Source organism: Esox lucius, chromosome 13 (assembly GCF_011004845.1).
Source record: "Esox lucius isolate fEsoLuc1 chromosome 13, fEsoLuc1.pri, whole genome shotgun sequence".
In the NCBI taxonomy this organism is placed as follows: domain Eukaryota; kingdom Metazoa; phylum Chordata; class Actinopteri; order Esociformes; family Esocidae; genus Esox; species Esox lucius.
The window spans coordinates 5,990,288-6,018,015 of record NC_047581.1 but is presented as its reverse complement, the minus strand read 5'-3'; the positions used below and the strand labels follow the sequence as shown (position 1 = coordinate 6,018,015).

Below are 27,728 nucleotides of genomic sequence, written 5' to 3'. Positions count from 1 at the left end.
ATGGTCAACCCGCTGAGCAGTCTCCACCGCAGAAACAAATACGGGGAGACGCTCCTTCACGTTGCAGCCATGAAAGGAGACACCCAGGGAGTCAGAGACATGTTGTCAAAGGGCCCAAATGTTAACATTGCTGACAATGCAGGTAAATAGTAGGCCTTTTACCTGTTTTTTTTATTGGCTTCATAGAAACTCACACATAAACATTGGTCCACCTATGGTGTGGTGGTTGTACACCACAAAGACTAAAATGTTTGTGGCATATGAACAATTACACAAATGTTGTTTGTTTACCATTTTCGATGAAAGTACCTGTTTCAAATTCTTTTGTTTGACAGATTTTGTTTTACCATTAATTAAAAAAAATATTAATGGTAATACACTGCTACAGATTTACTCAGGACATCACAATCAAGAAGGGAGTCTTTTGTGTGTGCATTGTTTGTCTCTTGTCCCTCACAGGTTGGACTGCTCTTCACGAGGCTGTGTCCAACGGTCACTATGAGATTACTAAGGACCTGATCAAGGCAGGAGCTCTGGTAAACTGTACTGGGGACAGTGGAACCACACCTCTTCATGACGCTGCAGTGCTAGGACATTTACAGGTACATACTGTTACTGTCCGGTAACCTCGTTTGTCCAGTGTGGACAGGTTTCTCCAGAAGATAAATCCATAAGCAGATATGAAAAATAAGTCTTGATTTTGGACTCATTACATGTACAGACTAGAAGGAAGGGAGTTATTGCTATTTGTATAGTTTGGGTTTACAGATGGCAACGATTTACTGTCCACAGCCTTATCCATAGTACAGTACCAGAAATGCCTTTTGGCATCATGATGACTGAATTTCAGCGTGCGTGTGTATGTTTGTGAGATTGAGAGAGAGAGAGAGAGAGAGAGAGAGAGACGTGCTTGTTTGAGACTTTGTCTGTGAGCATATCTGCTTAATACATAGGTCAGTTGGTTTGATGTCTGTCTCCCAGATAGCAGAGCTACTGCTGAAGCACGGTGCCAACCCTCTGCTTCCAAACAAAAACGGACAGACATCCTATAGCAACACTTCAGACGCCTCCCTGATCAAACTCATGGAGAGGAACATCCCAAAGAACAAGAGAAAGGCACCCTCAGGTCTGGACCTTCAACATAAGACCATTTTTCTGTTTTATTTCAGTTGTGTTGCTCTATATTTTTTATTTCATGTATTATATATTTCTATTGTTCTGGACTTGGGTTTCCTGCAAGATTTTCTGTTATATTTGCTCCAATCAAGGCAAGCTCCTGTCCTGTCCTCTGTGTCATAGCTTCAACCAGAGGACATGAAGACTTGCTCCAAGTCAGCCAGTCCCAAAGCACAGGAGGACCAGGGAGGAAACTCAGAAGGTCAGCAGCAGCGCAGGCAGATCAGACAAGCTCCGACCAGCGGAGAAACCCACAGAAACACACAACAACTAGCCCTGAAACCAGCAACACCCAGCAGCAGAGAAACCCACAGACACTTAATGATACCAGCAACACTGTCCTGCAGAGAAACCCACAGAGACACACAACAGTTAGAGCTAAAACCACCAGCACTGACCAGACAAGTAGACATCTGAGACGCACGACAACCAGGGCGACAACCAGCACCACTGACCATCAGGGAAGAAAAAATTGTCCTGAGTCCGTCAGCGCTGACCAGCCAAGAAACACTTCTAGGGCTGAGACATGCAACACTGACCAACAACGAACAACCAGCAAAGACCATCAGAGACCTTCAACAACCTGCACTGACCAGCAGCAGAGACGCATAAGAACCAGGTCTGGCCAAACAACACCAATTGCCTCCCCCACAAGATTCACATTTAGTGAGACTCACAAAGGACCAGAGGCTTCTCCCAAAGGTAAATTAAACCAGGTAAACCAGGTGTGTGGGACTCTTAATGTGTGTCTATGTGTTCCAGGATGGCAGTTACCTTATTCTAAAGGTGCATTTGATCACTCTGTCTGTGTAGTGATATTATGATTTTTTTTTCCCTTCACAAGGCCCTATCTAGCACTCCAGAATTACTGAGGTCATGAGTCGCACCCCCGAAAGAGCTAAATCTAAATATTATAATTGGTTTGAAAGTATATCAGTTAAATACATGATACATGGACAGAACCAACATTTACACTATGTAATTACTATTTGCCCTATAGAAATACCAATATTCTCAAAATACAGATGTCATCTAATTACAGGTTTTTCTTACCGCGGTAAGATCAAGTAGACTGCGTCGACATGCGGTAGATTGTGTCAAGCTATGTTTGCACTATTCCATAGCATGGCGCTGAAAATGCGATTATTTCTCAAAAATCTTTTCTGAATGATAGTTGCACACAATGTTCCTAAAGGTACAGCTCCTAACATAACAGGTTTAATTTCAAAGCGAAATGTTTCCAGTTGCGTCTTCATCACTGCTGTAATTACGATGTGTTTTTATAAAGAAACACTATTAGCCTACACAGAAATAAATAAAATATGTTTTAACACTTTAATTATCTTAAGAAATAATATAATACAAAGCGGTGGAGGGGTTTGAGTACCCGAGTGACCCTAGGAGCTATGTTGTCTGGGGCTATATGCCCCTGGTAGGGTCTCCCAAGGCAAACAGGTCTTAGGCGACGGGTCAGACTAAGAGCGGTTCAAAACCCCCTTAATGACGCAAAAAATAATGAGTTCCGTGAGGTCGCCCGGTATGGCGCAGCCGGGGCCACTCGGGTGAAGAGAGGGGCGGAGCTGTCAACTGATCACCACCTGGTGGTGAGTTGGATCCGATGGCGGGGGAGGAAGCTGGACAGACTCTGGCCGAGTCTCCTGTCAGAGAGATCTTTAACTCCCACCTCCGGCAGAGCTTCGCCTGGATCCCGAGGAAGGTTGGAGATATTGAGTCAGAGTGGACCATGTTCTCCACCGCCATTGTCGAAGCAGCCGCTCGGAGCTGTGGCCGTAAGGTCTCCGGTGCCTGTCGAGGCGGCAATCCCGGAACCCGGTGGTGGACACCGGAAGTAAGGGATGCCGTCATACTGAAGAAGGAGTCCTATCAGGCCTGTTTGGCTTGTGGGACTCCTGAGGCAGCTGACGGGTACAGGCAGGCCAAGCGGACTGCAGCCCGGGTGGTTGTGGAGGCAAAAACTCGGGCCTGGGAGGAGTTCGGTGAGGCCATGGCGAAGGACTGGCCTCAAAGAGATTCTGGCATACCGTCCGGCGCCTCAGGAGAGGGAAACAGTGCCCTACCAACGCTGTTTACAGTAGAGGTGGGCAGCTGTTGACCTCAACTGGGGATGTCGTCAGGCGGTGGAAGGAGTACTTCGAGGATCTCCTCAATCCCGCCGTCACGTCTTCCATTGAGGAAGCAGAGGATGAGGGCTCAGAGGTGGACTCGTCCATCACCCGGGCTGAAGTCACAGAGGTGGTCAAGAAACTCCTGGGGTGGGGGTCCACCGGGGGTGGATGAGATCCGCCCTGAGTACCTCAAGTCTCTGGATGTTGTGGGGCTGTCTTGGTTGACACGCCTGTGCAACATTGCGTGGCGGTCGGGGACAGTGCCTCTGGGATGGCAGACCGGGGTGGTGGTCCCTCTTTTTAAGAAAGGGGCCTGGAGGGTGTGTTCCAACTATAGGGGGATCACACTTCTCAGCCTCCCCGGGAAAGTCTATCCCAGGGTTCTGGAGAGGAGAATACGGCCGATAGTAGAACCTCGGATTCAGGAGGGACAGTGTGGTTTTCGTCCGGGCCGTGGAACATTGGACCAACTCTATACCCTCTACGGGGTGTTGGAGGGTTCATGGGAGTTTGCCCAACCAATCCACATGTGTTTTGTGGATTTGGAGAAGGCATTTGACTGTGTCCCTCGCGGCAAAGGGCTGTCAGGTCCCTGTACGACCGAAGCAGTAACTTGGTCCGCATTGCCGGCAGTAAGTCAGACTTGTTCCCAGTGCATGTTGGACTCCGGCAGGGCTACCCTTTGTCGCCGGTTCTGTTCATAATTTGTATGGACAGAATTTCTAGGCGCAGCCAGGGGCCGGAGGGTGTCAGGTTTGGGGACCACACGATTTCGTCTCTGCTCTTTGCGGATGATGTTGTTGTGTTGGCTCCTTCAAGACAGGAAGGCGAAGCTCTCGATTTACTGGTCAATCAACATTGCTTCTCTCACCTATGGTCATGAGCTTTGGGTCATGACCGAAAGGACAAGATCCCGGATACAGGCGGCCAAAATGAGCTTTCTCCGCAGGGTGGCTGGGCGATCCCTTAGAGATAGGGTGAGAAGCTCGGTCACCTGGGAGGAGCTCAGAGTAGAGCCGCTGCTCCTCCACATCGAGAGGGGTCAGCTGAGGTGGCTTGGGCATCTGTTTCGGATGCCTCCGGAACGCCTGAAGAACCCACCTCAGCCCACCTCAACAGAGACGCATTGTGCCCGCCATCCCTGCTTCCGGCACGTGTCAACCAGGTCCCCATACTTGGCCCTCTTCCTCTCATAGGTCTCCTCCATCTGGTCTTCTCAGGGAACAGTCAGCTTCAACTGGACCATTTGTCTTGATGTTTCAGGCATCAAGACCATGTCTGGCCTTAGTGTGGTCACTGCAATGGTTTCTGGGAACTTGTGCTGCTTCCCCAGGTCGACATTCATCTTCCAATCCTGTGCAGTGACGAGGAGCCTGCCCAACCACCTTACCTGAGATTGTGGTTTCTTCCTTGCCTTGATAAATGCAATGGCCTGTCTTGCTGGGCGCTGGTGTTTAGCTTTGCTGATCCCTGTTCAGATGGAATTGGCTACGGCTTTCAGGACCTGATCGTGACACCAGCGATAGCATCCCTCTAATAGAGCCTTTGGGCAACAGCTGAGGAAATGTTAGAGTGATCCTCTTCTCTGCCACAGTGGGCATGCTGGAGTCTCCACCAACCCCCAGCAATACAGGTTGGCTGGGCTGGGAAGAACATTGTACACCGATTGGTCTTGATCCTGAGGGGCTCTGCCTTCCAGAGCTCAGGCCAAGATATCTGTCTTTCCAAAAGTGTGCTCTTGCACAGGTGACCTTGAACTCCTCAGTTTGACTGCTGAATGGGAGTCGTAGTTAGTTTTTTTGGCCATATAAGGCCATGCTGCTCAGACTTCGTGGCAGGCCCAGCCATTTGTGGAGAAACTTACTAATCTTTCTTTCAAAGCCCTCGACAGTTGTCTGTGGGACCTTGTACACCAGAAGAGGCCACAGGAGGTGAGGAAGGACGGCATGCTGGTAGATCCGGGCCTTGAATTTCAGTGGCAGCCCAGATTTGTCTGCTGTAATCTACTGTCATGACTCCAACTCCTTGCTGATTGATTGGAGTGATGCAGTGTCTTTAAGGGTGCTATCAAAACCTTGCCTAGGCACCTGACTGGCTTCTCTGTAACAGGTGGAATCTGGATGCCTCCAAGGGAGAAGCGGAACTTACCTTACCTTCCCCTGCTCCAACACCAGTGCCCTGGATTTTGCTGGCACCCCTACGACCCCGCAAGCCTTTGGGGATCCTTCTGCAGCCAGGCACTGAGGTTGTCACAGTCAGGTCATCCACGAAGGCTCTGATGGGGGCTGACTGACTCCAGACTTGGTTAGGGGGCTTCTGCACTCAACTTCTACTGCCTTAAGCCAGGGCGAACAGGATCACTGAAATGGTGCGTCCTGTAATTATCCAACCAATCCCATGCTGATGTTATGGTTCCGGAGGTGACACTCAGACTGAAGCAGTTGTAGTAATCCAGAATAAGTTCCCTGATTTTTCCGGGGACATGGTGGTGGTCAAGCGCTGCTTCCACTAGGCTGTGGGGTTTGACCCTTAAGCAATGTCAGCCATGTCTCCTCCACCTTCACATGCCTCCCTGATGAACTGGGTGACAACTCCTGTGTGCTCAAGGCAACCCGCAAGGTATTCCTCAGCATTATTGCCAGACGTCTGACAGAGTTTCTTCTGAAGAACTCCTTCATTGACACCTCAGTGCAGAAGGGGGGCATCGCAGGAATACCTTGCTCCCTTTAGCATCCCATCTTGGCTTGATGGATCTTAAAGCCACATGGGTTTTTGCAGACCTTGCCCTTAAACACAGACTGCACTCTTAGTAGCTATTCCATTAGCTTGGGTCCTATAACATAGATGTTTAACATACATTGCCTCACTTTAAACCTAAAAAAATATTATGTTAATTTAACTTTTATTTTAGCATATTAATCATGTTGCAACCAAATGTCTCTTTTAATGACAAGCCCTACATAATCCAATCAAAATGACATATTTAATTTAATGTGTATGTCATTATAATAAAACATATTGTATTTATTAAAAACAAGCAAAATTGTGTTGCTGGTGAGAAAGGCAACCATCCTCTGCGTCATGCCAATAGGGTTAACCAGCTTGGTGGAAACTGTGACATGTTTTCAAAAACACATTTTATTCTTCAAATACATTTTGGTAACGCCCTATGACAGATGTTTAATATTAATGTACAACATATGTGAGTCATAATTCTCTGGGCATTCTCTGCGGTTTATATATGGGTGCGATTAATACTTGGGTTTGTATACACACAAAGCTATATAATTAGAGGTGCGGTTTATACACACAGGAATATAAACAAGGAATTACGGTAAATGAGTAGTCATGTTACTCGTATTGCCACTCAAATAGGCTATAATCAATGAACAGAGACTAAATATTGTAGTCGTTTTATCCACCACTTGTTGGCAATCGCCTTTAGGTAAACCAAAATGTTCCTAGACGGCAGACCTAAATAATACTGGGGCATCTTGTAGTTCTGGCTTGCCAATGCTTGCCATGTTGCGTAAGCGGAGCTGGCCAAGAAGAACGAATGTCTCTTACAGAGTGAATGAGTGTGTGACTGACTTACCTTGTTAAATAGCGTAGTGGTTAGAGAAGTGGACCTGCAAGCTATAGGTCCCGTGATTGAATCTCCACAATCAAAACAAAGTATGCATTTGGATGGATGAAAACCTTGGTGGCTAGAACCTTCAGTATCTACATTATAGTAAGCCTAAAATAAAACTGTTTATGGTTATATTGCAACTGTTTTTGGTAGATTACGCATCTGTGCATGCTTTTTGGGTCAGGATAGACAAAAACTTGGCTGGCTACAACATTCAATAGCTACGTTATAGTAAGCCGTCTTTTCACTTGACTAGAAAGTCAGTTATCGTTACCTATAGTTATTGTATCAATTTCATTCACAAATGAAAGAAAAATAAATGTTTTTGTGTCATGAAATGAAATAGCTTTGGCAGGGAAAAGTTCTTCTTCAGTCTCGCTAGCAATTGCTCAATTCTTATGACTATTCCTAGGATGTAGATACTAGTTAGCCTATGTTGAAGTCTAACACTTCCCCGAGTTGGTTTGTTGGAAAGGAGAATAAAACACCAGGAGTCAGGTCAATTATCGTATCGTATATCCATTTATTACAGAAGCTTCCGGAGACAAGTGTCGCCGCACAATGTCTCAGGATCAACAGTCAAAACATCATTTTTATACTTCAGCTACGCCCAAAAGATAGAGTCGTTAAGTTACAAAGCAAGTATGCCATTGGCCCAATCCCAGTTCTATTCCTTATAAGGATAACTGCAAGTATCCCCTTGCCCCCCTTGTGGTTTCTGTGTTGTCTGTCCGACTATGTGTGTGTGTCTCTAACCTGTGTCCTGTTTTTCAAAAGACAGACATACTAAATCTTTCTCTCCCCGGCAACCGCTTGAACAGGGTTTCCTATTCTCCTACTTGCACCTTCCGTTTTAGCTCATATTACAAACAATTAATATTTTCCTTCATTGCTTACAACAGTTCACAACAGTTCACTAACTTATACAATCAATACATCTACAATTCCCCCTTTTGATCTCTCCCCAGAGAGATCACACCTATTCGCCAAGCTCCAGTTCTCCCAGGCCATGCTGCTCCAGTAGAGGCATCAGCATCCCTGGTGGCGGTCCTGGAGCCTTCTCAATGGCTGTAGAGATCACTCTCATGGCAAGCCCTCTTATGCATGGGATACAACAACACCCACAAGTAACCATTATAGCACCAAATGTAGAAAGCGATAAAAGAACAGACATTATCAAACCTTTCCACTGGCCGAACATCGAGGTCAGCCATTCCTCCAGCGGATTATCTATCCCAGAATGCTTGTATGCGACCCCTTGACATAGTCCAATTCAATCCCCCAAATTTCCTCAAACAGGTGTCCTCAGGTGGGGTCGCGAACCTCTTCGCTGGGGGAATGAAGACCCGATGCCAACCTGGGAAACCTGTAACAACACACAACACACATCATTATTCCATCAATTCCCATATACCATTTCATTCTACTATCATCTCCCCAGACCTTTCTCTGTAACCCTGTCATCTTGGTATGAGTGTTAGGTGCCACTCGGTGTCCTATACCCCCTTTTGTTACAGTATTCTTCAGTTCCTTCCCCTAAGAGTCTATTCCCCTGGCGCGTCCTTTGTCTCCTTCACTCGCTCGTAGTCCCGCCGTGTCCTGGGGTCCGCTCCTGGCACCGGTCCGGCTGGTGCTGGTCCTCCTTCCGTCCACACTGGGGAAAGCTCCTCCTTCCCGGTTTGGATGTGGTCCGTCAGCGACCTCCCTGGCTCCTGCGCTGGTGTACACTGGCTCCAATGGTACCACGTCTCTCCTTTGTCCCTCAGGCGGACCGCGTGGCTCGTTCTCTCCACCACCTGATGAGGACCCGTCCACCTTGGCTCCGACCACTTTCGCTTGATGACCTTCAGCAACACCCACTCCGCCTGGGGCAGGTTCTGGTTCAGCGGGTGCAGGTCCCTCCGTTCTCCGACTCTATTGGAGAATTCTGAAATGAGAGCTCGCAATTCATCAAAATACACTCTGTGATCTTTGGGCCACTTTTCCCCTTTCGGGACCGCAGGCCCCGCGGCTGGTCCTGGAAACTGTCTCCCCGTCAGCAGCTCGTATGGGGTGAACCCAGTGGTCTGATTTAACGAGCATCGAATCGTCATGAGTGCCAGTGGCAGTGCATCTACCCAGTTCAATTTAGTCTGTGCACATATCTTAGCCAACTTGTTTTTTAAGTTTTGGTTCATCCTTTCTACCTTTCCCTGGGACTGTGGATGGTACACAGTGCCAAAAGCATGTTTTAGGCCCAATAAGCTCTCTACCTTCTGTAAATCACTGTTCTTAAAGTGAGTCCCATTGTCTGACCTAATTTTCTCTGGGAAGCCGTGTCTGGGAATGTACTGGTTCACTAAACACTTGATCACTGTCTGACTGTCCTCCCTTCTTGCCGGCCAGGCTTCTGGCCACCCTGTGAACATGTCCACACACACTAACATGTAGCGGCACCCCCGTACAGTTTCCCCCATGTCCGTGTAGTCTATCACTATCTCTTGTCCAGGTCTCGTCGTCATGGGGAACGCCCCCATCTCAGGTTTGATCGTCGGTTTTGGATTGTGGTGAGTGCAGATGGTGCATGCCCTAGTGTAGTTCCGTACCATGTCTACCATAAACGGGTGCCACCAATGGCACAACGCCACTACACTGTGTGTTGTGAGTATCTGAAGTTGATGCCCCATCACTATGTGTGCGCATTTTTGAATGAGTCTCGCTACCCCCGCTGCATGCTGTGTGCAGGTGGGGTGCCTTTTTTCGGTTTTGTGAAATCCTACGCTTATGTACATAAGGATGTTCCTATCTCCCCCTTTTTCCTGAAACAGGACCCCGTTCATGACTGGTCCTGTTTCAGAAACATCTAGAAAAAAGGGTTTTGTGTAGTCGGGTATGGCCAGATCAGCTGCGGTGGCTAGTTGTTGTTTCAGCAAAATGAAGGCCTGGTCGGCCGGGCAAGTCCAATTGAGAGTGGCTTTAAGTTTACGCATTCCCTGCTCTTTAACTAGCCCTCTAAGTGGCTCTGTGAGCCCTGAATAGTTTGGGATGTAATTGCGGCTGTACCCCGTGAGCCCCAGAAATGATAGCATTTCCTGAACAGTAGTGGGTTTAGGATGGTGGAGGATCTACCCTGTTTGTCCGGCTTTTCCGGTATCAATAGTCCCCAGTATATCTCTGCTATTTCACCCTTCACCGGTTGTACCAGGTACTGCCCTTTGCGTGTGGTTTCAGGTCCGCACACCGCCGATGTCCCGTCTGGTAACGTGACAGTTAGTCCATCTGGAGAGCATAAGATATTAGCCCCCAGTTTTATCAACAAGTCTCTCCCCAATAAGTTCACTGGTGTGTTTGCCGACACCACATAAGGATGGCTGAGGGCCTGTTTACCCAGTATCGTTTTAAGAGGAAATGTCACTGGCAAAGTCTGTCCCACTCCTTCAAACCCCACAACTTCCACTGTCTTGGAGGATAGTAGTCCTGTGACGGGAGGGGCGGTGATGGTGGACAAAGTGGCACCTGTGTCAACCAGAAAGGAGAAGTCCTTCCCGTCGACATTCAGGGACAGCATAGGGTCTGCCCTTCCCCCGCTGTCCCCTCCCCCCCCTGTAGACCGTCATTCCTGGTCCCACCCTCCCTCATAAGAGAGTGGGTATTGTCCAGGTGCACTAGGTGGTGGGACGGCGTGTGGGTTGGGAACTGGAGCTGCCCCTTGGTTTGGGTATCCTCTGCCCCTTGCAGTGTTCTGTGGGCACTCTCTGGACCAGTGGTTCGGGTCCCCACACGTAAAGCAGGCTCCGTATGGGACTTGGGCTCCTGAAGCCCCTCTGCCTCTACCCCGCCCCCTCCCCCTACCATAACCTCCCCTCGGAGTCCCTGGTCGATAGGGCGCGGTGAATGCCCCCCGGCCACTGTGGGGTTGGGGTGCCCATGTGGGAACAGGGTATAAATCGGGTGTGTCAGGTTCTCCCGAGCCTAGGGCTGCCATCTGTCTGTGTTTCTTTTTCCCTTCATTGAATCTCACTTTGGCTTCACCCAGCTGTAAGCGCAACAGGTTCTCTTTCAGTTCCTGTATCTGTTTCTTTCTCTGTCTCCTCATCTTTAGCCCTCTGTAAATGATGCAATATGTGTCTTTCCCATACGTGTGATTCACTACCCGGCAAGTCAGGATTTGCCATCATTGCCTCTTTTATTTTCTCTGGAAGTCCCTCTAAGACCGCCCTTCTAAACCACTCCTGCTGCAGACCCCCCTTCCCCGGGTGGTGCCCTGTGTGTTTGGCCCATGTTTCTTTACATGCTTCTAGATACTGTCTAGAGTGTTGCTCTTTTTCCCAAGGTAACTTGGGCATCGGGGCCCCAGCGGGCAAGGGAAATCGTTCCCTCAGGGCCGTGGCTATGCGCCCGACCACCTGACTGAAAGGAGTGTCGTCAGGGCTCCGCCTAGTGGCGGCCCCTTTTTCTATCTCAGTCATAGCCTGGGCGGACACGGCTCGGGCGACTACTGCCCTCCAGTCCCCCAGTGCCAACATTTAAACGGCTGTGAGTTTATCAAATTGTGACAACCATAGTCCAACTCCCTCTCCCATCGGGGGTAATTTATCTACCAGCGCCTGTACGTCTCCCAGCCCCAATGGTTTATATCGCGGTTCACCACCTCCCACTCTAAAGAGAGGCAGTTGAAACCCAGCACAACTAGCTTCCCCTGCTTGTGACCGCGTATACATTTTATTTTGAGTCTTTTGAATTTATTCTACTGCGTCATGGTGTAGTTTTTGTTCTGGTGTGGTCGAACGCGGCAGAGGGTATACGTCTACGTCTCCCTTACTCCCGTCTCCACTACTGTCTGCGTCGGGGTCTTTTTCTGAGTCAGTCCATCTCCCTACTGCATTGCCCTGTGAGTACCACCCGTCCTCTGTGTGAATTTCCTTTTTTCTGCCTAGTTTTTGTCCTTCTCACTGTGTCACTATCGTCCGACCCCGACTTTGAGTCCTCACCTAACCTGCCTTTAGTACGGCCTGACCTTTTCTTTATGGCCCCTGTAATCTCATCCTGTTTATTCTCTCCTAGTTGTCTCCCCTTCTCGCTCCTCTCCTCGTACCTCCCGTACTCTCTCTCTGCCCTTGCCTTGAACAGTTTCACCTCCCCCTCAGTGTCTGTCTCGCTCTCTGACTCCGCCTTCCTACTCAACTTTCTCTTATCTTGCTTTCCTGTGAATTGAGTTATGGGCTTGCTGTTCTGTGTCTAAAGACAATATCCCACTCTCTAAACGAAACACTGGATATAATGGTGCACGCTGTGTACCAAGCACCACCGGGTCATCTTCATATGCTGGGGGTTCTATCTCTCCTCCCTTTTTCTCCTCCTTAATTTTTTGTTCCTTTTTCTCTTTGTTCAAATGGTCTACGCCCTGACACCACACTGCTAATTTACACCATTCTTTTCTGTGCTTTTCCCATTCCTTCTCCTGTTCTCTATATCTCCCTCTCTTGACCACGTTTGCTGTTTCCTTCTTGTCTCTAACTCTATCTCAATTTTTGGCACAATCCTTCTCCTTATTCCACAAAATAACATGTAATGGTCTCCTTTCCTCCATCCTTAATCCTGCCTCACTCACCACTTGTCGCAATTTCTCTTCTATCCCTTCTTTTTCTTTCTGAATTGGGTCCATCCTGCCTACAACAGCCATTACATTTGCCACCTGTATCCCCAATTGTTTCCACTTTCCCGTACCTGGACCCCACCCATCGTCATCAACTTCTCTCTCAAACTCCCCGTCCATTTCTCCCTGACTTATGTTACTGTGAGTCCCAGACTCAGAATGATTAACAAATGATTAACGGGTCCCTGACCCAACACTTTTGGGACTTGAACCTAGTTCTCTTATAAAAAATTCGGGGAGTTCCAAACTCCCTGGGCCTCTAACCCAGCTGAACGTGAACCTTTACACACAATAAATATTTCGAGGTGCCCCTAAGTCCTCGGGCCTCTAACACGACTGGTTGCCAAGACTCTAACTCACAACTCTCCACCGTCCCCGTCGCGAAGGGGTTTAGGGTAGTCAACCCCAGAACCAATACCAATTGCCTCGCCCTCCTGAATTTAAACCAGTACCCCACTACGTTGTCCACAGGTTCACAATTTAGTTCATAGCCAATATGCAGATTTAGATGTAACAGGCTCTGCTTACCTTTTTTATGATGCACCGGTGCTGGAACCTGTGAGTCCCGTATAGGTTAACTGGACCGAGTCGAATTCCTTCTCCTTTTTCCAATCCCGGACCGAGCCCCCAAAATTGTTAAAGTCTAACACTTCCCCGAGTTGGTTTGTTGGAAAGGAGAATAAAACACCAGGAGTCAGGTCAATTATCATACCGCATATTCCGTTTATTACAAAAGCTTTTGGAGACAATTGACGCCGCACAATGTCTCAGGATCAACATTCAACATTTTATACTTCAGCTACGCCCAAAAGATAGAGTCGTTAAATTCACAAAGCAAGTATGCTATTGGTCCAGTTCTATTCCTTATAAGGATAACTGCAAGTATCCCCTTGCCCCCCTTGTGGTTTCTGTGTTGTCTCTCTGACTATGTGTGTGTGTCTCTAACCTGTGTCCTGTTTCTCAAAAGACAGACATTTTTAGCTCATATTACAAACAATTAATATTTTCCTTCATTGCTTACAACAGTTCACAACAGTTCACTAACTTATACAATCAATACATCTACACCTATTACTGGCTAATATGCTGTTAAAACGTCCCGTGGCAAAAGCCATACAGTTCATAGACGCAATTTTTATTGGAGGTGAACTTACCATACCATACCATCTTCTTCCGCTTATCCGGGGCCGGGTCGCGGGGGCAGCAGTCTAAGCAGGGATGCCCAGACTTCCCTCTCCCCAGACACTTCCTCCAGCTCTTCCGGGGGGACACCGAGGCGTTCCCAGGCCAGCCGGGAGACATAGTCCCTCCAGCGTGTCCTAGGTCTTCCCCGGGGTCTCCTCCCGGTGGGACGGGACTGGAACACCTTCCCAGGAAGGCGTTCCGGAGGCATCCGAAAAAGATGCCCAAGCCACCTCAGCTGACCCCTCTCGATGTGGAGGAGCAGCGGCTCTACTCTGAGCTCCTCCCGGGTGACTGAGCTTCTCACCCTATCTCTAAGGGATCGCCCAGCCACCCTGCGGAGAAAGCTCATTTCGGCCGCCTGTATCCGGGATCTTGTCCTTTCGGTCATGACCCAAAGCTCATGACCATGACCATGGAGGTGAACTTATAATAAGAAATGTTAGTCAGTTTAACACAATTCTTAATGGTGTCTAGCCACTGACCAAACTAGCCGAGCCGTGGTATAGTGGTTAAAGGCAGTGCCTTTCATGTGGGAGACCCGAGTTCGAATTCAGTGAGGGCAATAATGTTTATTACATTTTATTGCAGGCAGGCTAAACTAGGCTTGCCTGTTTCCTTTTCTGGTTTTAAAATATATATTTTTTCCTAGCTATAATATATGGTTAATGTATTGTTTGGTTCGTAGTGCATACCGAACCGTGCACCATGGAACCAGTACCAAACGGTTCAATACGAATACATGTATGGTTTCACCCCAATATGTGCCAATGAGTTTTAGTCACAGTTCATTTTTTTGATGCATAAACGAAAAATAAAAGTGCAACTGCTAATATATACGTATATGTATAGAACTCGACTAACCAGACCTAGGATCTCTTGCACATGATTTGGTTGCACTCCCAAAACAATATCTGTTATAAATCTTGAGCATATTTGTTTTGCTCTACATAAAAATGTATTCAGTAATTTCAATAGATTGCACAATCTATAATTAGGCTAATAGCATTGCGACATTCGATGCTATGTTTTTGCCAAGAATGCAGTCATGGCTACACTTAATTTGCAGTCATGGCTACACTTAATACATTAGTGTAGGTGCGGTTGCATTTTGTACTGTTATTTTACCAGGTAATTATGCAAAGAACACATTCTTATTTACAACAACAACCTTGTGGAGAACATTGAAATTTATTTTTATATTAGATTTTTCACCCTTAGGCTGTATTGCTCTTTTAAGAGGATAGGTATTGTATGTCCTATCTAGTACTATATTTCTATCTGACAGTACAACAAGTGAGTTTTTTCTCTACTGCACATATGTGGTGTGTGTATCTTTGGCTGCATTTGTAGCCTAACCTCTTAGTGGAGACATACTAAAGAAAACTACTAAAGAAATGTGCATGTCACTGGTTCCGGAAGCATTTCACTAACTTTCCTCTGTTTGTAATGCACAAACTATTATTATCCATTAATCAATTTACCACTTTAAAACTGAGTTTTATTAGTGACCTAAAAAGAGACAATCCTAATATAAATACAGCTTCTTTGCAATTGGAATTGAAATACTACAGCATTTGAGCAAAGCACTGCACTTGCTACCTACAATTAAGCTTTTTTCACCGAAAATGTCAGTAATCAATGGATGGAATTATTGATGGACTTGTTTCATTTGTCTTTTTTCTACTATGGACCCAGCCTTTAGAGGTTTTTGGTTCTAACAAACCAAATCTTGACTTACTGTATCTTGACCTTTCTTTGTGCTTTTTCTGCTCAGCTGCAGTAGTCTTGGGAGGTAAAGATGATGATGCGCAACACTGTAACTGCCCTTCTCAACCATTTCCTCTTGGCCAGGATAGTGGGCAGTCCACAGCAACCTTTATGAAGAGGAACCGGGAGGACCCAGGGGAAGAAAGCCCCTATCACAGCCATTTACCAGAAACCTTCTCACCCAGTGAAATAAACAAAAACATCACCACAAAAAGAAAGAATATATTTGAATTGCTAATGCAGAGTGACCCACTTGACCTGGACAGTGTTCTGCTGATGGCACAGACCGCAAATGTTCAAACAGTGACAACAGGATACTCTCATGACTCTGTTAAGTTGTGGTTGAAAGGTGAAAGCACAGATTTCCTGTTGAAGGCGTCACATTTTGAAAGAGGAAAGAGGAAACTGCTGAATCCCTGCCAGGCCCAGAAAGAGAAAGAGAATTTACCTGTTGATTTATACAGTCTTTACACTGACACAGCAGAGTCTGATCTACAACACAATAGCACAGTGCGGGCAGAGGAAACCTACCCAAATACTGAAGAGAATACATGTCCTGAAGCAGCAGTGCCGATAGCTGGTGAGGATGTCACAAAAAATCTGAATAATTTAAAGGGCACTCACTCCAATCAAGATGCTGGGCCAGGGACAGATTCTATGGACTGTACAAGACCTAGGGCTGCATTGGACCTGAACCTTGTGGACCTGGGTGACACTTGCTGTACCCTTACAAACGTTTCTTTCCCTGATAAACACATGTCCCAGTCCAAAGCAGTTGTCCTTTTACAAGCTGTTAACACTGGAGATATCTGTGTGGCAGGGACATTTTCTGCATGTAGCGGTACTCAGTGTAAGCTAGACAATGCTCTCTTGTCCACCAAAGACTCGGAGGACCTGGGTAGCGTGTCTCTACTTGCACCTCGTCCCTCCACAACAACAGCTAGCCATTTGCATGTCCAGGAAAGAGCACCGGTTGTGGACATAAGAGAGAAACAGATGCAAGCAGTTGTGGCGCCATCAGCGATAGATGAGTGTGATCTTTCCTCTCCCAACACCTCCTCTCCATCCCTACTAACGGTGGAGGAGCTTCACTGCCCGATGGAGATGTCCAAGTTTACAAACACCAATTTTGATTCAATACTTATGCAGGCCTCAAGTCAAGTCACCAAAGATTCTCCTGTTGTATTAGATGGGGTTTTCAAAGCCAACCTCCATAGAAACACTGGTCTCCATCTCCCACTGGTTAGAGACAGTCTGGACAAAGAGACCATGGCTGGTAGAGACAAAGAAAGTTGCGATATTGGTGGCGGACAAAGTAAGCGAGACTCATTCACGTACAACGACACGAGAGGTCTAGAAACTTCTACCACAGACACAACTTGGTTTTCCTGCGAGAAAGACAACTTTCACAGCTTGCCTGATTCAGACTGCACCACTGTTTCAGAGCTGGACCTCACAGAAGTGACCAACGATCTTGGACATATTAAGAAGAGAAAAGAAGTTGTGGAGAAATCTCAAGCTTCTCCAGATTCAGAACTGTCAATTGGCTCTATTGTAGTTCAAATGAAAGGAAGAGAGAACCAAACCCCAGGGATTGAACACGAGGATGTGGGAAAGAGCTGCACCACAGATGATTGTGAGAAGAATAGTGTTGGATCTACAACTCCCAAAATTGATGACTCCACTAGCCTGTTAGGTGGTATAGAGCAATGCAAAGCTGTAAAGGGCCTGAAGGAAGATGAACCAGAGATAAGCACAATGCAAATCAGTGTGGACATCACCATAGATACCTGCCCCAGCAGGTCTAGCCAACACAGGTTGAAAGCCAAGGGTAGTAAACCCAAACCTGGCAAGAGGAAGGCCAAGCTGTTGAAACCAAACCTCAAAACAAACCCTTGGGCGTCACAAAGAAAACACACCCACAGCTGTTTCACAACTGGCAGCACTGATACCTTGTCTAGTTCAGGTATTTAATCGTTGTCTATGATTTACTTTTCTTTGTCCAACATAACAATTATCTTGTTAATTGATTGATTATATAATGAAAATATAACTGCATTAAATATGTGTTAGTTTTTCAGCCTGGCTTTCAATCATACTTTATACGTTTTCTACCTTTTACTATTGATTTTGTCAATGCTTTATTCATATTTTATGAGTAGGTCTCATGTCTGGCACAGCGATTCCCTTGAGAAATCTCCACAGGAGAAACAGCCTGGGAGAGACCCACCTTCACCTAGCCTGCAAGAAAGGAGACCTGTCTCTGGTGAAAGGCCTTGTTGAAGCAGGTTTAAGTGTGAACCAGACAGATAATGCAGGTTTGTAACAGCCTTGGTGAATTCCAGTATTTCCTTAACATCTCTGGCCAGTTCCATGGTTTCTCCTGGAGGCTTGGCTAGTGCTGGTGCCGACACATCCAACATTCTCTTCACATAAATATTTCCCCTATAGCCATTGTTAAAGCTTTGTTTTATAACTTGCTGCACACACTTTCTATGTGCAGAAATCAACTATGATTAGACAAGTGAATAACATCTATATGAATGCAATATAATGTATCATATCCTGTCTGTTTGTGTCAGGCTGGACCGCGTTACACGAGGCCAGTGCTGCAGGCTTTGAGGCTGTGGTTCTGGAGTTACTACGGGCCGGGGCTGATGTCACCTGCAGGGGATTGGAGGGCATAACACCTCTTCATGATGCAGTTGCTTCCGGACAATATGAGGTAGGCTTCACAGTGCACACAGTACACAACATGCAAATAATACACAACACACATACACAGAACAACCTAGTGGGCCAAATGCCCACATAATGTGTGCTACCAAGTGTGTTCTTACAAAGGTTTAGTTTAGGACTCTGGCATGAACTGGTGGTGTGTACTCACAAAAACATTCCCAGAAACGACTGAGAAAATGTTTTGCCCTAATTTCTAGCAACTTAATTAGCAAATGTCATTCTGTATGTGATCAAGGAAGATAATGGCCTTACCTAAGAAAGAGGATAGACTACCCCTTAAAAATATGGTACATGTATGTCGCTCATGTCCAATAGGCTATCCCAGCGAGAATTGCAAACAACACCTCTTTTGACAAGAACTTGAGCAGAGACAATTATACTAGGGCACTACACTGCAGTAAATCATTTGTCTCATTACTGAGGGGGGTGGTCTTCCTAAATCAATGTTAACGTGTTTGCCTGGACATTGATTTCGGAAGAGAACCAGTACTGTAGCGGAAATATACGACATTAGCTGTGCTTACTAACAGCGCTAATTCAACTCTGAATGGCAAATCACCCTCATTTACAAATTTTACCTAGCTATATACTAGAAAAATGTGAATGCATTACATTAGCCTACTGGCTGCATGGTGAGGTAGGAAAGGTGACTATGCAACAGTAAAATTACAACTATAACTTGGTTAACTCAGAGACTAACACAGAGCACAATGGGTAAGACATCACAAAGTTGACCAACACCGGTATGCTAGACTTGAGCAGTTGGCAAGTAAGCTGCTGACATTATATAAATAACACATAAAATGTGTTACTCAAAACAAATAAGATGTACAGTGGGGAGAACAAGTATTTGATACACTGCAAATTTTGCAGGTTTTCCTACCTACAAAGCATGTAGAGGTCTGTCATTTTTATCATAGGAACACTTCAACTGTGGGAGACGGAATCTAAAACAAAAATCCAGAAAATCACATTGTATGATTTTTTTATAATTAATTTGCATTTTATTGCATGACATAAGTATTTGATCACCTACCAACCAGTAAGAATTCCGGCTCTCACAGACCTGTTAGTTTTTCTTTAAGAAGCCCTCCTGTTCTCCACTCATTACGTGTATTTACTGCACCTGTTTGAACTGGTTACTTGTATAAAAGACACCTGTCCACACACTCAATCAAACAGACTCCAACCTCTCCACAATGGCCAAGACAAGAGAGCTGTGTAAGGACATCAAGGATAAAATTGTAGACCTGCACAAGGCTGGGATGGGCTACAGGACAATAAGCTTGGTGAGAAGGCAACAACTGTTGGTGTAATTATTAGAAAATGGAAGAAGTTCAAGATGATGTTCAATCTCCCTCGGTCTGGGGCTCCATGCAAGATCTCACCTTGTGGGGCATCAATGATCATGAGGAAGGTGAGGAATCAGCCCAGAACTACACGGCAGGACCTGGTCAATGACCTGAAGAGAGCTGGGACCACAGTCTCAAAGAAAACCATTAGTAACACACTACGCCATCATGGATTAAAATCCTGCAGCACACGCAAGGTCAATCAATAAAATGTATTTATAAAGCCCTTTTTACAACAGCAGTTGTCACAAAGTGCTTTTACAGAAACACCCAGCCTTAAACCCCAAGGAGCAAACTACAGTAGTGTTGAATTTCAGTGGCTTGGAAAAACTTCCTAAGAAGGCCGAATTTTAGGGAGAAACCTAGAGATGTCCCCGGTTCAGAGGGGAGACCAGTCCTCTTCTGGCTGTGCCGGGTGAGATATTAAGAGTCCAATTGGAATAATTAATAAATGCATGTGGGCTAAATCCAGAGTCTATTTAAATTTAGATCAGGCCAGAAGTATGACCAGATGGACAAGGACAGGGACAGCAACGGGCCCCCCAAACCAGGTACTCCACAGGTGTGGACCAGGACCTCATGTCCTCCTAAAGTTTAAAACGGGAGGAGACTGGGAAAATTCAGAAAATGCATTCCTCTTATCAATAACGATTTATAGTGGCGAAGGAGAACTTAGTGGGGAAGGAGAACTGATCCAATCCCCCAGCACAATAGTATAGCAGCGTAAGACCTTGGAACTGAGACGGGGGGTCCTGCCACACTGTGGCCCTACCCGGGGGGAGGTAACATTTACCGAAAGGGCGGGCTGCCCCCCCACCTTATCCTTCTCAACTCCTGAGGAGACACAATGTCTGGTTAATCAACAGAGACACTAATTAAACAGATTTACGAGTACCCCTCTAATCCACCCGTGCCGGTCAAGGATGTCTCCTATTCAAACACCAGACCCCTCTCGGTATCTTTAACTAGTAACTCATTCATACATGTATAGGACCAATAATACATCAGTTAAAAATTTCCATAACAATACTCATGATATACTCCTACAAGGTAAGACTACCTAGCAGTTTTGATAAGGTTTTCGGGAAGTGATAAGGAATGGTCAGGTTATAATAGCGGCTTATTTGGGGTGTGCGCATAGCGCATACCTGGTGGGGCAAAATTGCATAAATGTTTCTTACTGAATTTGTTTAACATGCAAAGTAGGCCTGAATAGAGCTTTCTATGTTCATTAAGTCCATCCCTCACCAATATTGCCAACAATAATGTTCCTGAATTGGTATTGTGTCTTTTGCAAATTAACCAAAAACTGATTTTCAGTGACTGTTGATCATACATTTTTGCGCTCTACTGAAAACATACCAAACTGTGACCCTCTAACTGCAATACATACCGTTGGTTGGGTGTAACTTTACACTCCTAATTAACACTTGTCATTGGTTTCCAGTTCATAATTACGTTTTAAGTTTGACAGTGTGTGTGGTTGCTATTCATTGATACGGGGACTTTTATTTGGGAGAATAAGATATGCAAACAGTTAACAGTTCCCAGTCCTGTATTGATGTGTATCTGGATTACCAGTGATGACCTGGCTCTCTTACCATTAGGAATTGAATGTGTGTATAATGATAGAAACAGTTCATATACATAGACATCTGCTATCGGTCTGTCTCTGTACGTCTGATGATGCAGACAGTGGTCTCTCCAACTAAACTGCACTTTGGCTTTTCCACTCAGTGTTATGTATTTATTCACTTTGATCATGTGGAACTTAGAAAGAATAAAGCACATTAAAGAAGCATGTAATTTCCCATCTTTTTTAATTTTTACTGTGAAAACACAGTATAATTCTCTTTATATTTCCAGTAATGCCTGTCTGTTTCTTCAAAATTAATATTTAAAGTAAAAACATGTATAAATAACAACACCATTAGTTATTTTCTGTTTTGTCTCTCAGAGGGCTGTACTGTGAAACAGACATGTTCATCTGAGTTTAGGCACATTATATAAAATATGCCACACCCCCATTCCATTACAGCAACACCAGCCTTCATCACTAAACCTAACCCTAACCCTCTGGCATCTATCCTATTGCTCAACTTGGTAAACTTTGTCTATTGCTCAACACTAAACAGATCTGTAACTTGATCTGATTTGCCTTTATTCATTCAATTTATTTAGATGCAAAATATACACCTCACTCAGCTTACACTTTATGCTCTACTCAGGATAGTGACAGTAATTCAAACACATGCTGTAGCAGTAATTGTGCACCGGAAGCAACAGGTCAGACTTCTGGCCGACTTAGGCTGTATATTTGCATTTTTAGGCTGTATATTTGTATATTGCATTTTCCCCTGAACAGGGGATAGGCATGTACATTTTACATAATCAGAAGAGCAACAGGATTTCAGCTGAGCTTAAACAAGTGCTGGTCATAAAATTAGAATATCATCAAAAAGTAGATTTTATCAGTAATTCCATTCAAAAAGTGAAACTTGTATATTATATTCATTCATTGCACACAGACTGATGTATTTCAAATGTTTATTTATTTTAATTGTGATGATTATAACTGAGAACTAATGAAAACCCCAAATTCAGTATCTCAGAATTAGAATATGACTTAAGAACAATACAAAAAAATTTTTTTTTGAAATGTTGGCCAACTGAAAAGTATGAACATGAAAAGTATGAGCGTGTACAGCACTCAATACTTAGTTGGGGCTCCTTTTGCCTGAATTACTGCAGCAATGCAGCGTGGCATGGAGTCGATCAGTCTGTGGCACTGCTCAAGTGTTATGAGAGCCCAGGTTGCTCTGATAGTGGCCTTCAGCTCTTCTGCATTGTTGGGTCTGGCGTATCGCATCTTCCTCTTCAAAATATCCCATAGATTTTCTATAGGGTTAAGGTCAGGCAAGTTTGCAGGCCAATTAAGAACAGGGATACCATTGTCCTTAAACCAAGTACTGGTAGCTTTGGCACTGTGTGCAGGTGCCAAGTCCTGTTGGAAAATGAAATCTGCATCTCCATAAAGTTGGTCAGCAGCAGGAAGCATGAAGTGCTCTAAAACATCCTGGTAGATGGCTGTGTTGACCTCAGAAAACACAGTGGACCAACACCAGCAGATGACATGGCATCCCAAACCATCACTGACTGTGGAAACATTACCCTGGACTTCAAGCAACATGGATTCTGTGCCTCTCCTCTCTTCATCCAGACTCTGGGACCTTGATTTCCAAAGCAAATGCAAAATGTACTTTCATCAGAGAACATAACTCAGCAGCAGTCCAGTCCTTTTTGTCTTTAGTCCTGGCGAGACGCTTCTGACGCTGTGTCTTGTTCAAGAGTGGCTTGACACAAGGAATGCGACAGCTGAAACCCATGACTTGCAAACGTCTGTGCGTGCTGGTTCTTGAAGCACTGACTCCAGCTGCAGGCCACTCTTTGTGAATCTCCCCCACATTTTTGAATGGGTTTTGTTTCACAATCCTCTCCAGGGTGCAGTTATCCCTATTGCTTGTACACTTTTTTCTACCACATCTTTTCCTTCCCTTCGGTTCTCTATTAATGTGCTTGGACACAGAGCTCTGTGAACAGCCAGCCTCTTTAGCAATTACCTTTTGTGTCTTGCCCTCCTTGTGCAAGGTGTCAATGGTCGTCTTTTGGAAAGCTGTCAAGTCAGCAGTCTTCCCCATGATTGTGTAGCATACAGAACTAGACTGAGAGACCGTTTAATGGCCTTTGCAGGTGTTTTGAGTTAATTAGCTGATTAGAGTGTGGTACCAGGTGTCTTCAATATTGAACTTTTTCACAATATTAAAATTTTCTGAATTTGGGGTTTTCATTAGTTGTCAGTTATAATCATCAACATTAAAAGAATTAAACACTTGAAATATATCAGTCTGTGTGGAATGAATGTATACATTATACAAGTTTCACTTTTTGAATGGAATTACTGATATAAATCAACTTTTTGATGATATTCTAATTTTATGACCAGCACCTGTAGCTAATAACTAGAATAAGCCTATATCCATTAGGGGTGGGGGAAAAAACTGATACAAGTACCACATTATTTTAGACGATCTTGTAATCGATTCTGTCTCCAATAATATATTTTTGTTTGGATTTTGAAGTATTTAAAAGCGGCTATATTATTATTTGTATTCAGGTAAAATAACAATGCTGTAATTACTCCAATCCTATAAATGGCACAATGGCCTTTTTTGACAGAGTGAACGCAGCATTCTAGAATGCTATATCAGTTATAGAAAGTGATCTCCGTTACAAAACATTGTCGGCACCAACGACATTCGAGCTGTGCACTTTTCAGTCAAAGTTATGGGATCACTTTGGATTCAACGACATTGCGGGGAAGCAAGAGCTACAGTAGACATGTCTCACAGGCTTGTAAATTGTGTCACACAAAAATCAAGTAGGCCTACTTCGGTTATACTACCAACTTGAGGGCTCGTCTTGTCTGACAACATTCAGAGTTGAACGTTGCAATGGTGGAAAAAACTAAACACTGACCCCTGGATTGTCTTCTTACCAGACTGCCCCACAATTTCTAACTGGCAAAGAGAATAACACAATCTGTGACGTACTTCATATGTAAAGACCTGCGACCATACAGTGTCGTAGTAAAAAATTATCAGCATTTATTCGTTGTATTATTCATACTTTTTGGGCAGAATTTGGTCTTTAGAAGTATGATTTAACTTTTTGCAAATGGTTCTATGAAAACATTATAAAAGATCCCAATATTGAATCGCAATGCATAGAATCCTGAAAATCGCAATACACCTAAGTATTGGCACCTAAGTATTGTGATTATATCGCGTCATGAGGTCTCTTGGAATTCCCAGCCCTAATATCCATGCTTAATTCAGCGGGCTTAGAATGGAGCGTGAAGTCAGCCTTTTATTGTCGTGAACAGGGGTGATGCTTTGCTGTTTCCTTTTCCTTTGTTTATTATTGATGTTTTGTTCCTCTATTTTCCTTGCCTGTGTTTTCACTTGAAAAAGGAAGCACAAACCTCATATCGTCATTTCCAGTTAATGTTTTCGATGTGTGTTCATTGAAAATATATGATTAAAAATATTCTATGATCATGCAAAGACACTTTTTAGATTGTCTTTATTGTCTTTATTTTCACCCACAGGTAGTGAAGCTTCTTCTCCAATATGGTTCAAACCCCCAAGAGAGGAATGCTGTGGGCCAGAACGCTGTGGACATTGCCAGCCGCGACAACATGAAACAACTCCTCTCTACATTCCAGGGCCCGTTTGTCCTACATGAGCAGCTTAGTGAAGCACCTAAACAAGGTACTTCCATTTCCAATAATGATATTTGAAATATTGTAGCTGTGCTTCATTGAGCTTTCCTGTTGCATGTAAATCAATACAAAATATTTTAACCCAGGTTTGTGAGAGGCACATTCCAGGACTGCAATTGCAGACATTGTTTTGTATTCTGCAGATGAGAAATCCCAACGTAGTAATGATTATTTACTTTGGAATGTTTTGGCCTCAGACTCATGTGACTGCAGTGCACTTTGAGTATTATTTCAGTGTTACTACAAAGTGTAACACTGTTTTCAGCTGTCAGAATTTGAACATAAATCTAATCACTGTGATGAAGGTAAGACATGAACACGCACCGGGCTTTGCGATACATTTCGTCACAAGAGCCGAGTGGTCAGTTACATTTAGGATCAGACCATTCAGTTATTAGAAACAAATAAGACTGCACAGAACAGGAACAAAACAAAGGTATAGTTTTTCAGTCATACATTTTCTTTTGTGTGAGTGTTCAGTTTTTAAGACCCCAGTAAAGAGACATTCAGTCACTAATAAGTTTCCTATAAGCTGAGAGGCTATGGTATAAATTTTTTCAGGATGTGCCGTGCCATCTGAGCTCTGTGTTGCCTCTGAGCCTGCGTTGGGCTCTGAGGGTCACAACAGGAAAAAGCCAGCTGGCCACAATGATCTGGGACTGAGTGACTGGGCCAGACACACATCCAGGAGCAGAGACAGACAATCAGCCAGACACCCAGGTGTCCCAGACAAAGACATGGGTGACCAGGAGTCAGGGCGCAGAGACAAAGCCGGGGAGCCCGTTGACCTTCAGTCCAGTCAGAAAGACTGCACCTCTGTGATAGTAAGAGAAAAAAACACACTCACTTTGGGATAGAATACCACTGTAGTTTAACATTTGTTGGAGTTGCTCTTAAAAAATATTCTGATACTTTTTTTTGGTCAGTTAAATCTTTGATTTGTATGATAAGATCTTATGTCTAATGTGTTCTCCAGCAAAATAATGCTGAAGCCATCACTAAAGCCCTGGAGGGTGCAGAGAGACAGCTAGAGGAATTGTCCAAGTGGAGTTTGAATGAGTCAGAGAATGCAGGTGAAGACATACTGTTTGATGCCGAAACACACCACATATTGACTTCAGATCTTACCATAAGGATTCCTATATAATATTTTTTCAAGTAAATGTATGTATCCTAAATACTTTTAAAATGCGTTTCAAGTATTAAAATATGAAATGAATAACAAATGTTTTTGACCAATGCCATTGGGTTGATTAGTCTTTGGAAAGGTTTTCTAACACAAACCTTTCTGCAATTTGCCTGTATTATGTTTTTTGCAGTCATGCCTTAAATAGAGGAATTACCTCAGCTAATAATTTGTTCATATTTATCTGCAGTCAAATTAAGAGAGGCACTCTCAGAGATTCAAAGTGTTCTAAATGATGTACTTGCCAAACAGCAAGCAGAAAAAGATGACCTCACCAGGAAGTACAGGTCAGGAAATGAAACTTTTACTGCTTTCTGTTATTTTTTGTGAGATGGTTATCAACTCAAACACACCCTCTTCAAATCCTGTTTGGGGTGATTGTCAAACTCTGAAAACAGTTCAAAGATAAAAGAAATGGAAAGAGCATCCTTTACATTATGGAAAGTGAAAAACCTCATTATAAAACATAATTATGAACTGGACAGTTGATTTCATTTGATACTCGTAAACAATGTGTGCTGAAATAATCTACTTTTTATGTCGACATTAGTTTGGCCCGAAGAGGGAGTACATGTCCGTTAACACTTGTACTGTTTAAGTATCAAGGATGTGTCTTGTAAATTCTTAAAAGATGTTGCTGTATGGCTGCTCCTTCATTGGCCTTCTTCTTGCCCTTCATCCAGGATAGCGTCAGATTTGTTCAGGCAAGGCGTGCTGCGTGGTCAGCTGACCTCATTGGCATCTCGTCAGAAGAAACTGCTGGCTATCCTCCAGAAGCACAGCGACTTTAAGCTTCATCTCCACACAAAGAGAGGCCAAGCTCAGCCTCAGCAACCTAGTACAGAGCACTCGCAGACACGTGGACACCAGGACTCCCCTTCCCTGACCAAATCTACCAGCCCTGCTCCCTCAGATAGGAGTCTTGCAGGAAATGAAGGGAATCCTGCTTCCAACCTATCCAGTTTTATTGGTATTCATGAAAACCGTAATAACATGGAAGATATTGGCCAGACAGCTCAGGTAGCGCCACCACAGATACAACCACCGACACGACCCACTACTGCAGTAATGTTACCTTGGACCGCCACACAGAAGCCCAACATCTCCAAGGCAATATTGACCCCTGAAATGGTGACCACAATGGTTAATGTGGTTCCTCCTCAAATTGTACCCCCTCTGTCCATTCCCGTGACAACCAACCTTCAGACTGCCTCCGGACATGTCCTGGTATCGATGCCTAACGCTCCTCCGACTGCCCGTTCTCAAGATCCACCCACCGCCATTCCAATGAGTAAAACAGACATTCCGACACAACACTGTGATAATAACAATGAGAGTTTCGTCATCTTTCCATCCCATTCAGAAAAGAGAAACCATCTACCACCACAAGTGAACAAATCTAATATTGTACTATGCATGACAGAAACGAGGATGGCTGTTGAGGGAGAGGAGAACAGGAAGTTGATCAGCCTGATCCAGAGAGGTATCATCACACCAGGAGAAGATCCTCTACAGCTGATGTGGAAGGTGGGGCCAGCCTAGGGGTCAATGCCAAGTCAAATCATTGACATTACAATTTTGGGATGTGAA

At 44.7% G+C, this 27,728-nt stretch overlaps 1 protein-coding gene across 1 annotated transcript; it reads left to right on the top strand.

The window, feature by feature from the left end:
• On the top strand, positions 1 to 27,728 carry LOC105007983. Its single transcript, XM_034296491.1, has 12 exons — positions 1 to 142; positions 460 to 536; positions 982 to 1,116; positions 1,300 to 1,378; positions 16,341 to 17,486; positions 17,683 to 17,838; positions 18,103 to 18,245; positions 24,779 to 24,941; positions 25,514 to 25,776; positions 25,929 to 26,025; positions 26,329 to 26,425; positions 26,822 to 27,728. The coding sequence occupies exons 1-12, from the start codon at positions 1 to 3 to the stop codon at positions 27,678 to 27,680; spliced, it is 3,357 nt and encodes a 1,118-aa protein (XP_034152382.1). The 3' UTR covers positions 27,681 to 27,728.

Bases quoted from the DNA above. Each gene is read 5' to 3' on its own strand.
- LOC105007983 (XM_034296491.1), top strand. From the start codon at position 1: ATGGTCAACCCGCTGAGCAGTCTCCACCGCAGAAACAAATACGGGGAG. The intron at 1,117-1,299 runs GCACCCTCAGGT...TCTGTGTCATAG, and splicing joins TCCCAAAGAACAAGAGAAAG to CTTCAACCAGAGGACATGAA. The intron at 26,426-26,821 runs GTCAGGAAATGA...CCCTTCATCCAG, and splicing joins GACCTCACCAGGAAGTACAG to GATAGCGTCAGATTTGTTCA.